Raw genomic sequence first — 15228 nt, forward strand, 5'->3', positions numbered from 1 at the left:
AAGCCCCCCGGGAGCCCTCACATGCACCATTCTGCAGGCCTGCTGATCTCCTTGACCTGTGGGAGACCTAAGCCTCTTTCAGATGGTGCTGGCTAGGTATTCGGAGCCTCTGCTGGGGCCGGGCCATGTTAGGCCGGCGGGGGGCGGGGAGGCGGTAAGATACCCCCAGAGGAGCTGTACCCCCAGAGGAGCTGTACCCCCAGCGCCTGCCCTGGAGCAGGGTCTGGAGCTGGCTGTTCCCAACTACGCCTGCCAGCGTCTATCCCCAGGGCTGCACCGTCCAGGCCTGTGGCTCCAGAGGGCCAGCACCCCAGCCTGCCTCCCAGCCGCCTGGACACAGGGCTGCCCCGTCCCTCTGCCCGCTCTGACCCCTGCCCTGACCCACGCCGGCGGTCGGTGGGGCGGGAGGTCTGAGGGGGCCCTGTCCCCAGGATGCTGGAGCTCCCGCCGCCAGGCACACCTGCTGCTCCCAGGAGCAGTGGCCTCCACGGGGAGGGAGGGGAGGCCACTTCGTGCCTCACCGCCACTATCCACCCCAGGCCAGCCCCTCGGCCAGCCCTGCAGAGCACACACATGTACCTCCTGGGCAGGTGAGGAAGGAGGCACAGGGCTTTCGCGGGACCTCCATCTCCTGAGATGCCTCAGGAAGCTCTCTGCTCTGCCCTGGCTAATTCTTAGCAGGTGACCTCAGGCGTGCTGGGGCCTGGGGACCCAGAGAGGAGCTGAGGTCCTAGCCAGTCCTGGGAGCACCTCACTCGAGTGCTGATCACCACACCCCAGCTACTGTCCACAGCGAGCCTTTGGTCCTGGCGTCCACCCCATGGGGCCTCTGCATGGACCCCTTCCAAGGTCCCCATGTCATAAGGGGGAGGAAGAGCATGTGCTCTGACCCCACCATGGGGTCCCACTGCGAGGCCACACAGGAGCCTGCCGTTCCAAGAGGTTCCAGGCTGCGGCAGACTGTGGTGTGGAGTCAGCCCTGGGAGCTGGCATTCCCTCGGCACCCCCGCCCCGCACAGACTCACTTTCTTCTTCACGGCAACCAGCGGGTGCCTGGCTCGGGGGAGGTGCTCCGTGCCCTGGGCCTGTGAGTGGACACGCCGTGGTGTCCCGGCTCCTGGGACGGCAACACTGGTGAAGGCAGAGGAGCAGGGCCCTCCCACCTGCGGGATCCTGCCCTTGAATTCCCAGGCCTGAGCTCAGCAGGGTGTGTTTGCTTGACAGGCGAGGGCACTTAACCTTGAAATATCCTTGGGGAGAGACACGGGAGGGGGGTGGGAGGTGATACATACAGGTGGTGGGGGTGGGGCATAACACACGGCACATTGATAGGTCCGGTGGGTGTCGGTGTGCGTGTGTGTGCGCATGCGTGCCTGCGTGTGCGTCTGCGCTTTGCGTGTGCGTCGGCGTGTGTGTGCAGTTGCCTGCGTGCGTGCCTGCGTGTGCGTCTGCGCTTTGCGTGTGTCTGCATGCCTGCGTGCGCATGCGCATTGCGAGTCCCTGCGTCTGCATGTGTGCCTGCGCGTGCGTGCATGTGCGTGGCATTGCGTACCCCAGAAAGGGTGCAGAGCTGGGTGTTTGCCTGGTTGTCATAAAGGAATTGTCACAGTGGAAACAACAGCCAACCAAACAGAATGCGTGTCCTGCTGTGTGCACCTCGCTGAATGTGCGGCCCAAGGAAGCAGAGCTGACTGCGTCTGACCACTTGGGTCTGCCCGGCCCCGAACTTCAGGTCAGGCACACAGTAGGTCCGGTTAAAGTACGGCCCTCAAGGCGCCGGCGCCCAGACGCATCTCTGCCTGGTTTGGACCTCGGAGGGTCCAGGGTTTCTTCTTGGCTGAGCACAGAGCTGCTCACATTCTTCCTGAACCCCATCATCCTGCGGGGCCCGACGTCAGGGAGCCCGTGGACTTGAGACACGTTCTATGTTTGCATATGAATTGTTTTAACTTCTGGACATTCAATCAGACACTGTGAACAAAGCCTCACCAGCTCTTTCGGCTCCTTCACGAGGAACCTTCCAGGAGGTAGGTTCAAGCCTGCCCAGTGCTGGTGCCACACCAGCCAGTGAGCAAAGACCAGACAAGACCAGCCGGTGAGCAAAGTGCGGAGGGTGTCGGCATTGGCTCCCCGAGGGCAGAGTCTGAGATGGGACGGTGAGCAGGTGGCTCACCTGGCAGAGGGGTCTGGGGGGGCATGTCCTGGGCACCCCTGCAAGCCAGCCTGGGAAAGGGTTTTTGCAAGAGGTTTCTGTAAAATCTGGGTGAGAACAAAGTTGAAAAGACACCCAGAAGATGTGTGGGACCCAGAGAAAGGAGCAGGCCAGCTGCAGGGGCCCTGGCAGGGCCCTGCAGACCCTGTCCCAGCCTCCTGGGGAGAACGGGGTGCTCTGGGCCCTTGGGCACGTGGACGCAGGGAGGGTGCGGGGCAGCTCCTGCAGCACCTGCTGGGTTTGCCCAGAAGCCCCGGGGGCATCGTCAGGTCATGGAGGTGTGCTGGCTGTTGCCTGTGTGGCAGAAGCGGCTTGTTTTAGTTTGAAGGGTTGAAAGTTTCTCTCAATAACCCAGTTTTAGTTTTAGAGTGTGTGAGAGAATTTCAGTTTAGGTCTGACTGACTCTGACTCCGTTGTTTTAGATGGGGAGCAGAGCACAAATGTTCGTGTGGGTTTTGTTTGTAGTTTAGAATCAGATGTATCAATTTATGGTTAAAGCTTGAATACCCAGGGCATCTGATTAATCAAGTTCATCACGTTTGTGAAATCTTTTAAAAATTAGAGACTATGTATCAAATGTTTAAGTTAAAATTAAAGAATGAGTGAAGACCCACTAACACAAAAGTTACCAGATTTGGAAGGAAGCTTTTAAATCAAAGCCTGGGAACGCTGGCTCCGCGCAGGCCTCTCCAGAACGCGCCGCTTTGGCTTGGGGACTGTTTTGAGCTGAAGGCACTTGAGACCCTGTGAGCTCCAGAGAAGTGTCCTTCCCTAAGCCACACCGACGAATGTGAATTGGGGTCTTTCCCAGAATAAGGGTCATGAAGAGAGACTTTTTATCTGAGTGACTCATCCATCTGGGAGGGCAAACATCTGATTACCAAATATCCTTTTCTCTTCTCACACAGTGAAATGCATTCCTTCCCTCTGACGTCCCAGACTCCCAGCCCCTTCTCCTGGGTTCAGGATGACAAATGTGCCTTGTTTGCCTTTGTTTGGAATTTCCAGGTCTATGTGGATTTCCCGTACATACATCATGAACTTGGATTTTCTCCTGCGGATCTGTCCTACATCAGTGTGATTCTTACTCCGGCTAGAAGACAGGGATTCTCGCTCCCTGACACAGGTGTAAATTTATAATGGTAGGGGCGCCTGGGTGGCTCAGTCGGTTGTGTCTGACTTCAGCTCAGGTCACGATCTCATGGTTTGTGGGTTCAAGCCCCGGGCGGGCTCTGTGCTGACAGCTCAGAGCCTGGAGCCTGCTTCGGATTCTGTGTCTCCTTTCTCTCTGCCCTTCCACAGCTCATGCTCTGTCTCTCTCTGCCCCTACCCCACTCGTGCTCTGTCTCTCTCTCAAAAATAAATAAACATAAATTTCTTTTTAATTTATAATTATAAATTAGAAAATGTTATAATTTCATAAATGAAAAAATTTTAACCCAGCAAGACCACTCAGAGTACAAACCGCACACGTGTAAGTTATTCATGGCAGCAACGTACTGCCACCCGTCACCAGCCTCGCGTGGCTGCCGCAGCCTGGACCAGAATGAGGACGTGGGGCCTGATATTCTGTTTCTTAAGCGAATGCGCTCGGATAAAGCATGTGTTTGGCCTTTGGCCTGGGTCCTGGTGTAGAGCGCCCGAAACCCCTGGCATTTCCTGAGTGACTGGGGTGTCTTTTGTTGCTCAGAACCGCACCTGAATTTATGCTAATGAGGTAGCTCAGTGGGTCCCCGGGCAGCCTTGGGGGGCAGGCTGCTTGATTGACAGGGGGTGGCTTTCAGCACCACCCCTGACCTCTTGGAGGGAGGGGGCTGGGCACTGGTTCTAAGAACTCTTGAGCAAGGAGATTCCTGGGGCTGCCAGATTGAACACCCACTCGGGAGCAGGAAAGTCCGCTGCTCCTAGGCCCACGCCTGGCCTTGTGCCTCGTACAGCTGGCTGTCCCTGATTTGTACGCTTTATAATCAACCAGTAATCTGGCAAGTGCTTTCCTGAGTTCTATTGAGTTATCAAATCTGAAGAGGATCCCCCAAAGTTGTAGGTGATTTGGGGAGCCATGCGTCTGGCCTGAGGATCCAATATTTGTGACCAGCGTCGGAGTTGGGCAGGCTCGTGAGGCTGAGCCCTTCACCTCTGGGGTCTGTGCCAGCCCTGGGGAATGGGTGTCACAGCACTGAGCCCTAGGACACCCGGCTGGTACTGGGGGACTGGAGATTTGGTTGTCATTTGTGTGGGGAAGAGAAATCCGTACAATGAAAAATGTCAAATAGGAGAAATAAAATGCAGACACATCTGCTTAATTGCACAAAAAGATCCACAGACAGGCTGAGCTGGGAACGAAGACTGATCTCCCTCGGGCTGGGAGGGAGCCGGGGACTTATCTGACCTGCCATTTGGAGCCACGTTCGTGTTTTACAAACTAAAAATAATAGGATAAAATCAGCCAAGTGGGGGAAGGACCCTGAAACAGCACGGGCAGCACTAACAGCACTAAGCGGTTCCGCTGTATTTCACGGGAATCACACAGCCACGCTGAAGTCAAAAATGAGCCACGGAGCTCGAACACAGCGTTTGACGACAAATCCCCAAATTAAAGGCGGCGCTCTGAACGAGCCCCAAACTCGAGTGTGCGTGCTTGTGTCAGGTCACCAGTCCTGGAGAGGAGCCCCGGGTGCTCTAAGCCTAAGCAGGGAAGGGTGTTGAGGGAAGCGGGAGCCAGGTTTCTCCCTGTGGGGAGATGGAATTATCAGCAAGGAAAGGGGGACCTGGAATAAACGGTCAGGTTTGGGGTTGGGATTGGAAATGTCAGTGTGAACTCATGGGGATTCATGTATGTCATACATGCACTCATAGTCCATAGGTATTCTTCCGGTATATGGTAGAGACTAAATGTGGGTCGTATCTATACGTGTATAGACACTTGCACACATATGCACAGGTGTATACGTGCACTCACAGGAGGGAAATATGGCTTGTGTGCAGATGAATGTGTGCATGTATAGGTCACACCCCTGGCTCTGTCCACTGAGTGTGCCTGAAGCCACACCCATCTAACCCACGCCCACATCTTGGTAGCACAAGAGGGGCTTGGAGCATCTTTGCTCCAGGAAGTTCGGAGGCACCCCCAGACTGTCGAGGGCATGTCGGCAGGATGACCCACACCAGCCAGGAATGAACCATGGGAACATAAGAATTAATAGTGGTGGCAAGAGGCGGTAGCTTGTTGAACACAATGGGCGTCTGTGGGTCACGCTGATGGCAATAAAGGACTGAGTGAAGGGGGATGAGGGAAATCTTTTCTGTAAGTAAGCCGTCAGAATGTCAACCACTAAGTGTAGAAAAAATGCTGAGTTTAGATAATTGCCACTTGGAAAATAAAGTATTATTGATTCAGACAAGAATCATCAATGGAGGGGCACTCGAGTGGCTCAGTCCGATAAGCGCCCGGCTCTTGATTTTGGCACGGGTCATGGTCCCCGGTCGCGAGATCCAGGCCTGCCCACCCACACGCCCCCTGCTTGGCGTCCAGCATGTCCATGGTTTCCCTCAGACGCCTGTGTCACCCACCCTGGTCATTGCCTGCTGGCCAAAGCTGCTCAGACCCCTCACCTCACCTCCCTGGGCCCGAGGCTGGATGGTCAGGGCCCCACACTCAATCTGAGCACCCAACTCTTTGTTCCCCCACAGGGCAGCACTAGGGCCAAGGATGTCCCCCCAGGGACTCTGACCCATGTCACCTGACACTGCTCAGTGCAGAAAGTGCCTTTCTCTTTCCCGGTTCTTCTGGCTGCATGAGCACCCAAGGTTGTCATCCCTGCCCCGCAGCCCTTAGTGCTAGGCCCTGAGCTCACCGCTCACCTGGCGGGAGTAGGCCTGGGCCCTGAAGTGGTGTAGTGGGGGGTGGGGGGGTGGGGGGCGTGCGGGCGTGCCGGGGCTGGGTGAAGAGGCTCGTGCCAGCCCCAACATCCGACCTCCTGCTGCCCTTCTAGCTCTAAGGGAATGGGAGACGGGTGTTCCAGGAGTGGGGAGCCCTTTCAGACGGGGATGAGCTCACATCCCCGCTTCAGAGGCCCAGGGCCCCTTGGACCCACACGTTTGCTCATTTCTTCAGTGACTTGTGCCTGTGTGAGGCAGTTGGGGGCGGGAACCACATGTGAGTGCTTGTCCAGAGCGGGGATTCAGAGGCTCCTGTGGTGGGTTAGGGGTGTGGGGACCAGGCCCAGGAGCAGGAGGGGGCGGGGCTCAGTGGCAGTCAGGGACGGAGCCCGGGCTCCAAGGCTTTCCTGGACAGAGGTTAGCTTGCTCCTTTGCAGCCAGCGGCCATGCTGGGCCCTGGTCACACTCCCCTCTCCCTCTCCCTGCGTGAACAGAGGCTTCCCAGGGCTGCCTCATGGCCCTCCCCCTGCCCCCTACAGTGGCTGCTGCTCTTCAGGATCCTTTGGGGGCCCCCCTGGGCATAGAGTGGGGCATGATGGGGGCGCTCGGCCACGTGGGGGCTGGGAAGGCAGGAAAAAGTCAGCAGGACCAAGGATGCTTAGGAGAAACCAGAGATCCAGGCGGATATGAATCTTTACTGAGAGAAAAGCGACAGAGCTGCAAGCTCAGGGGCAAGGGGCGTCAGCGAGGGGTCCTGGAAGCAGGGGCACGACCACAAGATAGGAGAGCGTCGGGCGAGGGCGGTCACAGGTGCCGGCTGGGGGGCGCTGCCAAGACAGAGGGAAGCAGGGGCGAGAGCAGGGGCGCTGCGAGGTGGGCCCGCGTCCCCCCTCGCCGCCCGCCTGCGTGGGAAGAAGTGCAAGGCTGAACCCTGTTCCCCAGCCCCCAGTTCACCTGCCCTCCGCCCTGTCCACGACCCCTGTGTCCCCTGAGCACACCTACCTACCTGGGCCGCAGGTGCGGAGGCCGTCACTGGGGGGTCGGGGGCGGGGCGCTGCCAGCCACCTTTCCCGCTGCCTCTTTCTCTCCCTGTGCAGAGGGCTTGCCGGGGGGCTCGGTGGCTGCCGCCGCCACCACCGCCGCCACCGCCGCCCCTGCCTGGGTGGGCGCCTTGGGTCCCTCCTTGGCAGCGCGGTAGCTCTCCCCCCAGGCCGAGGGGGTCTCCGTGCCATGCTTGCGGCTCATCGGGTAGGCCCCGATGGCCGCCAGGATGCTGCGGTGACGCTCGGGGTCCATCTCGGTGTAGTACATCTCCAGGGTCAGCGGGGTACAGATCTTGTGCTGCGGGAGGGGGCAGGTCAGGGCCGGGCGGCAGGGGTCTTCCCTGGCCGTGACTCCAGACGCGGAGGGGAGGCAGCACACTTCCCGTGCTTCCACAGGGACACCCCGTGGGACCGTCCCTGGCACCCTGCCCGGAGGCATCCACGCACAGGAAGGGGGCGCCTGCCGGCCCTGCTCGGCAGGGCGCACGCCCGGCTCCCTAGGCCGCACTTACCCGGAGCAGGAAGCCGTCAGGGCAGGTGAACTGGTCATACCAAATGGCCTTGTACATGATCAGGACACAGCCCAGAAGCGCCATGGCAAAGGCGATCATCCGAGCTGTGGGCAGCTGCAGGGGGCGGGGAAAGGAGAGGGACCCCGAGGAGGGGGTGTGAAGCCGTGAAGGACCAGGGCGGCCCTCACACAGCCCGTGGCTCACTGGCCTCTCTGGCCTTTGTCTCAGAAACAATGGAGGAAAGGAGATGGCAGATTTCACTAACAAAAAATAAAAGGCCTTAGAAATGGTATGCAAGAAATGATAAAACAAACATTTAGTGACCTTAAAAGCTAAAAAACGGGGTGGGAGAAAATACAGGCCAGATATACAGCAGAAGTGACTTTCCACAGTACGCAGAAAATCCAGGAGTCACTGAGGAGAGACACCGGACCCCCTGGGAAAGGGACACACAGAGGGCAGCTGCGGCCCGGGCGGCTCATGACAGTAGCTCCTCTGAAGGCAGATGCTCTTCTCACCCACTTCAGAGCAGGATGAGGCCTCTGGGCAGGCTGGTGTCCTGCCCATCTCTCTCCCTGAGAGCAGGCGAGTGAGCCAGGGGCCCCAGCCAGCCAGGGCCGGAGCGCAGCACCCGTGGCCTGGAGCCACCTCTTCGCCATCGCCCCTGCCCTGACTCCCTGTGGAACTGACCGCTGGGCGCCATGGGACCAGGGAGGGGTGGGTTACCCTGCGTCCTTCCTCGGGGTGGTTACAGGCCAGTTTCTGGGCCTCCAGGTCGGAGAACTTCTTTGGCTGGTCCGAGGGGGACAGCTGGTATTCTGTCTGTGTCTTGATGACCACCTGTGGGGAGAGATGGCCCAGAAGGACCCTGAAGTGGGAGGGCTGGGCAGAGGCAGGTGCAGGGGTCAGCTTCCCCGCAGTGGTGTGGGTGCTGACCATCTGCTAGGACTGCCTAGTGGCTGGGCTCTGCTGGGTGCCAGCTGAGGCCAACGGAAGGCAGATGTCGAGAGCCTGCTGGGCCACAGCAGCCCTGGGGCCTGTCCCCACCACACATGGAACCCCTGAGTCTGCTGCTTTCCACTCCGAGGCCATCAGCTTTCCCTGGCAGGCCAGAAGCTTCCCTGTTAGGTGCTCCACAGCTTGGCTCCCGCCTCTGGGAAGTCCACCCGGATTTCTCCTCTGGCTCCCAAAGTCTTGAGGCCCCTACCACCTGGGGCACAGGCAAGCACAATCCTGTGCTCTGTGAATGCTCCCAAGGGGCAAGCACTGAGTCTTCCCATGTATCCACTGAGAACCAGGTCCAGACCTGTAGTAGACCTGGCTGGTGCCTACCCAGGTCACTGGGAGGTGCCCCCACCCCAAGGCCCCAGCCAAAAGCTACCTTCAAGTGGCTGTCCCCTCCCCTCCTGCTGGGACAACTCCTGATGCCAGTCATGCTCCACAGCTCGTGTGGGGTCAGGCAGGGCTATTCTGGAGCTGAGCCCTGCTTCTCACACATTCCTCCTGAAAGCAGGTCTCCGTCGGTCACAAGCCCTCAGGGCAGGGTGGGACTTTCTTGCTTGCTGAGCCCCAGTGGGCAGCACCATGGGCTGGGAACTGTCAGCAAGATGCTGTGTGAGTCCTCACAGTCACCCCAGCTCACAGATGAGGAAAGGGTGACTCTGGGTGACCAGAGGATTGATCAGGTCGCACGGATCACCCATGGCCGTCTGGGGTTTTGGCCCAGCCCTACCTCTGCTTGCTCTGCTGCACGTTGGGGGAGGCCACATCTCTATAAAACTTACCCCACTGCCCTCGACGCACAGGGCAGGCTGAGCAGAGCCCCTCCCCCCTCACGCTGGCCAGGCCCTCACCTGGTCTGGGAATGGTGGCTGGAGCTGGCTGACATCCAGGGGGCTGATCAGAGGGACGCTGTCCGTGGTAGCCCCATCCAGGTCCCCTGGGTCCTTGCCCGGCTTCCCGGAGAAGCTGCAACCCAGCTTCACCATGGCGATCAATGGTCCCCGTCCTGTGCAGAGTAGACACCGGGTTACTGGCCACTCACCACCCAGCAGATGTCCACGCCAGCTGCCGCAGGAGCGAGAAGGCCCAATGTTTCTCACACCTGGGCCAGGACAGGCCAATCTCCCAGGACAAACTAGGCGTGTTCATCCATAGGCTTCTAGTCCCTTCCTGGCCTCTGGTCTCCCTCTGGGCCCCAGAGTCATGCACGGGAGGCGACCTCTGACCGGGGACGCCCAGCCACACAACACTGGCATAGTTAGCCGCTGGCCAGCCTCCTCCAGGGCACATTCGAAGGGCAGCTAAGTGCTCAAAAGAAAATGATCCCAGACAGAAGACTGGAGAGTAGGGTGGCCAGACTTTCCAAATAAAAATACAGGACACTGGTTAAATCTGAATTTCAGATAAACAACGGATTTCTTTTTAAGTCTAACCACAACCCATGTAATAGGCAAAATAGGACATACTTATACTAAAAAGTTACTTGTCTGAAATTCAAGTTTAGCTGGGCATCCTGTGTTCTCTTTCTGACAAACCGCCTGGAGATGCAGGAAGTAAGGAAGAGGTATAGAACGAGGACATCAGTGAGAAAGTCCACACGCTGGCTGCACAGAGCCCAGGAGGCATGCTGCAGCTCCCTGATGAGAGAGATGGGCGACCACCTGAGGCCGGTGGCGGCCCCTGGGGGAGCGCACAGGCACCCCCAGCCCTGCGGGGTCCAGATGAGTTTACCTCTAAACTGACCAATAGGAACAAAGGAAGGCAGGGGCGCCTGAGGGCCGCAGTCAGTCAAGCATCCAGCTTTGGCTCAGGTCATGATTTCATGGTTCTCATGGTTTGTGAGTTTGAGCCCCGAATCCAGTTAGTTCTGTGCTGACAGCTCAGAGCCTGGAGCCTGCTTCCGATTCTGTGTCTCCCTCTCTCTCTGCCCCTACACCTCTCATGCTCCATCTCTCCCTGTATCAAAACTAACTAAAACATTAAAAACATTTTTTTAAAGAAAACTATAGTGGTTGGCGTGTTCACACACAGAAGAATTCTGTGGGGCTGTGAATGGGACTTATTGATTCCAGAGCTACCTTCCCAAATCCATGACCATTTCCTTCCCCACTTACTGAAAGAATTTAGGTCTCCTTTAGTGTCAGTAATGTTTTGACTGAGGTTTTCCATGATTTTCCACGTACTTCTCATTAAGTCTGTTCCTGAGTGTTTAATATTTCCAATACTATTTAACTAGAATCTTTCAAAATCTTATTTCTTAATTTGTTGTCACTGATACCTAGAAGCCTAATGATTCCTGAATCCCTCGGGGTGGCTCTGCTGACCTCACTCTTCAGTCTTTGTCACTTATCTGCAGGTTCCCCTGGGTGGTCTGCACGTACAAGACATTTCATCTGTAAGCAGGGAGTTTGGCCCCATCTGTCCAGGCCTGTTTTCTCTCCCTCATTTTCCGTGCCCTCCTAGAACCTCCGGCACCGTGATTTACAGAACTGATAATAACAGGCCTTTTTATCTCCTTCCTTATCTTGAAGGAGAAGCTTGCACTGTTTACAGTGAGGACAGCTGAGGGGTTTTTGTGGATGACCGTCACCATCAGATTCAGGAAGTTTCCTTCTGCACTTGAAGTGCGAATCGATTTTTAAAATAATAAACAAATGTTGAGTTTTATCAAATACTTTTCCAGGTATTATTGAAATTGATCAGATGATTTTTCTTCTTTATTCTTTTCAAATGCTTAAAAGACTGATCACTTTTTAAAAAATGTTTACTTACTAAGTTTTTTTTTTAACGTTTTATTTAGTTTTGAGAGAGAGAATGAGACGTGAGTAGGGGAGGGTCAGAGAGAGAGGGAGACACAGAATCTGAAGACAGGCTCCAGGCTCTGAGCTAGCGGTCAGCACAGAGCCCGACGCGGGGCTCGAACCCACGAACGGGAGATCATGACCTGTGAGATCATGACCTGAGCCGAAGTCGGACGCTTAACTGACTGAGCCATCCAGGCGCCCCTGTAGTTTTCTATAAAAATCGAAGGGACAAGAACGCATGTGACCTCTTGAAAAAGATCAAGGAGGAGGATTTGTCTGCCACTTGCAGGTTGTCACCCAGTCGCGTGGTACAGATGCATGACGCACAAACACCTGTGGCCACAGCTGTGCGCACGGACTGCAGACTGATGATAGAGGTGCCACCTTTCGGTAAACACTTGTCCACAAGGAAACAAGGCACCTACCTCACAGCACACACATAAACCTACTCCTCATGGATATAGCTAAGTCAGAAAAGCATCTTGAAGACACTACATGAAATGGTCTTCCTGGTCTGGGGGAGGGAAAGAGTTCTTCAGTACGACAAGGAAGTACTAACCATCACAGGGCCATGTTAAAATTAAGAACTTCTGCCTATTAAAACATAGCCTTCAAAGAATGGAAATAGAAAGCAAGACCAAGAGAAGATATTTGCAATATGCAAATGGCAAAGGACAGGGGCGCCTGGGTGGCTCAGTCATTAAGCAAATGGCAAAGGACTTGTAAGCTCACCAACAAGACATGTTCAAATCCTGACCCCTGGTGCCTGGGAATGTAGCCTTACTAGGAAACAGGCTCTCTGCATGTGCAACCAAGTCAAGATGACATCATACTGGACTGCAAGGGCCCTAAGCCAATGACTGGTGTCCTTACAGCAAGGAGAAATGTGGACGCACACTGGAAGATGCTCATGTCAAGATGGAGAGGTTTGGAGGGATGCAGTCACAGGCCAGGAGCACATGGGGCCACCAGAAGCCCGGAGAGGCAGGAAAGATCTTCCCTAGAGCCTCAAAGGGAACATAGCCCTTCCCCCATCTTCATTTCCAACTTCTTGTCTCCAGAGCCTACGGAAGACTACACATCTACTGTTTTAAGCCACCTAGTTGTGGTAATTTGGTACAGCAGCCTGAGGAAACCAATACAGGGCAGATACCAAAATATATAAAGAACACCTCAAGTTGGTAAAGAAAAAGATAAACCCAATGGAAAAATGGACAGAAAAGGATTTCAATGGCCATGAATACTAAAAAGGTGCTCACCCTCATTAGTCCATGAGGGAGATACATTAGAACCAGCTTAAAGGAGACACACTGAAGCCCATCAGAACCCAGGAGCGATGCCACACAGGTGGTGTCCACTCACGTGACCCATTCAAGTCCAACAGCAAGTGGCCCTCACTCTAGTGTGGACGCCCAGCAAAAAGGCCGGTGTGCGTGGGTGTGTGCACAGCACTGCTCCCACAGACGGTCACGGCACCACACGCCACCCAGAGTGAGGCAAGCAAAGAAATGGAGGCGTTCCTAGCACGGAGCCCTCAGAGCAGCGGAAGTGATGGTCACAGCCCCGAGTCTTACCCTGTCACAAGAGCAGCCCTGAGCAGTGGCCAGATGAAACCAGGCACAAAAGAAGGTTCAATAAGCGAACTCCAACCACAACCTTTAGCAACCAATTAATTGCTGGCATTTAGAGCCACGCACTCTGGGGGTCCAGACCAGTTATTGCTCCTGTGTCTGGAGAGTCTGAGTGGCAGTGCCCATTGGGGAGGAGAGCGACTTCAGGGCCAGTGGGGATTTCTAGTCTTCACTTGGGTGGTGGATGGTTGGGGTATACTTACGTTAAATTATTAGGCTGCATGTCTGTTTTATGTCTTCTTGTGATGTCAGAGGCATAGCCACCCCAAGCCCTCCCCCCAGGATTTGGACCCCGGGGTTCTGCTGAACAGACAGGGTGAATCCCTTGGCACCTGTGCTCTGGCTGTCTCCCTCCCCCTTCCTTGTGAGGACGAAGGGCAGAGTCCCGGGGGCCATGCTTCCCACCCTGGTCACTGCATGGGGCCCCTCCTTCACCAATGCCAATGCCAACACCCATCCTACACACAGTGCCATGCCTCTGCATTCCCAAACTTCTGTCACAGGGTGACTTCACCATCCCAAACGCATCTCCCTGTAACAGCCCCGCCAGCGCAGGGGCCCCCCAGGCCCACAGGTGACCAGCCTCACACCCCAGAGGCCAGGCCCTGCTGTGGGTTCTGGATGTGGGCAGGTAGGGGTGGCAATACAGAGGAGGAGCTCCCACCCAGAGGCAGAGAGGTGCCCAGCATGGAGAGGGTGCAGGGTGCTGGGCAGGGGGGCAGGGGCTGTGTAGGACCAGGGGGAGGGTCGGCCCGCAAGCAGCACTGTGGGGCAGCTGGGCGCAAAGCAGCCGCTGGGCAAGAAAGGCACGACCCCAGAGCGGACTTCCCAGGGGCCCCAAGGAGGAAGGCCCTATTAGGTCCCTGAGCCGGGCCTCCTCCTTGGATTTGTCCCCCTGGCCTGGGAGCCCTCACAGGCCAGCAAAGCGCCCCCACTCCCACCCCCTGCCTGGGGGCTTTTCCTGGGGACAGTGGTTTCGTAGAGGATCAGCCTGGGGAACGTTTGCACCTGCCCCAGGCGTGTGGTAACTGGTTAGTCTTCACGAGGGCCATGCAGACCACGTCCGCTTTCGGTGAGGCAGAGATGGACAAGGGGCCATCCGAATAGAAATATAAAGAGGTCGGGCTTTGCAGTGCAAGGAAGGAAACGGCTCAAAAGCTGGGAGGGGGCCACGGAGGGAGGGACTCGCAAGGAGAGTGTGGGCGGGGGCGGGGGAAGCGGGGGGCAGCAAGTACTCAGGGCTTGAGGGGAGCTCCGTGGGGGCAGGAAGGGGTGACTGGGGCCTCCTAGCAGCGAAGCGCCCCCCTTCCCCGCTCCCGAATCAGCCTTCGATTTACAGAGGAGCGCGCGGAGGGGCACAGTGTCGCCTCCCGCAGCCCTGTCAATCTATGGTTGGCTACCCCCGCTGGAAGGCCGGGAGGGGGGTCTGCACGGCTCCCCACAGGGAACCTCTCCGTATAAGGAGTTCCACCGCTGGGGTCCTCTTGGAGCCAAACCTAAGCTCCAACTCCTCCGACGTGGTGTGACGTCCATGTTACGTCATCGTGGGTTTCCATGGCAACGGTAGCTGGCGACGACACGTCTTCACGAAAGAAAGGAGCCACTTGGGACCTTCTGGACCCTCCGCTTCTGGTTCCGGGCCCTTTGCACCAGGCATAATGCTGGGGGAGGGGCTGGGCTCCTGTCAGACCCCCTCCCCCCAACATTCGTTTCCCTCGCTGACTCCCGGGGACCCTCTGGGAAGGCTGGCGGGGCTCATTCACACGACAGACACAACTCCGTGGACGTAGGGGGTCGCCCCTGTTCCTCCCACTGCCCCCCCCACCCTGCGCTGTAACTGTGTCTTCGCCAGCGGGTCATCGCTCCCCACCCGCTGTGGGCTCCCGGGTGGGGGCGGTGCATGCTCCTCTCCGTCTTTGGGGAAGGGGCACGCGACGAGCGAGCGGTGAGCTGTGCGGACGGACGGACGGACGGACGCGCGGACGGCGAGGCGGGGCGCGGGCCCGCAGCTGAAAACCCGACAGAAGCCAGGCTGCAGGTCCGTGCGTCACAGACCCGCTTTCACGCCCCCACGCCCCCCGCACCACCGCGGCACGCTGCGTCACGCGGAGGGGCGCGCGCTCGTGCGGGCTGGGCACGAGCGCT

At 57.2% G+C, this 15228-nt stretch overlaps 1 protein-coding gene across 3 annotated transcripts in view; it reads right to left on the bottom strand.

Moving 5' to 3' along the window:
- Positions 1 to 6749: 6749 nt before the first annotated feature.
- Positions 6750 to 15228, bottom strand: part of CALY (calcyon neuron specific vesicular protein) — a 9500-nt gene continuing 1021 nt past the window's right edge. Inside the window, exons 1-6 of one of the 3 annotated variants that reach the window (XM_029932840.1) lie at positions 14954 to 15070; positions 9500 to 9654; positions 8373 to 8486; positions 7647 to 7760; positions 7098 to 7432; positions 6750 to 6918 (exon numbers count right to left, since the gene is read on the bottom strand). In XM_029932840.1, the coding sequence (XP_029788700.1) occupies positions 7121 to 7432; positions 7647 to 7760; positions 8373 to 8486; positions 9500 to 9634 (675 nt within the window). In that variant the 5' untranslated portion in view covers positions 9635 to 9654; positions 14954 to 15070 and the 3' untranslated portion in view covers positions 6750 to 6918; positions 7098 to 7120. Of the gene's footprint in view, positions 6919 to 7093; positions 7433 to 7646; positions 7761 to 8372; positions 8487 to 9499; positions 9655 to 14953; positions 15071 to 15228 lie in introns of those variants that run through there. The other 2 variants (XM_029932839.1, XM_029932838.1) reach the window with 2 other exon arrangements.

Source organism: Suricata suricatta, chromosome 2 (assembly GCF_006229205.1).
Source record: "Suricata suricatta isolate VVHF042 chromosome 2, meerkat_22Aug2017_6uvM2_HiC, whole genome shotgun sequence".
Classification (NCBI taxonomy): Eukaryota; Metazoa; Chordata; class Mammalia; order Carnivora; family Herpestidae; genus Suricata; species Suricata suricatta.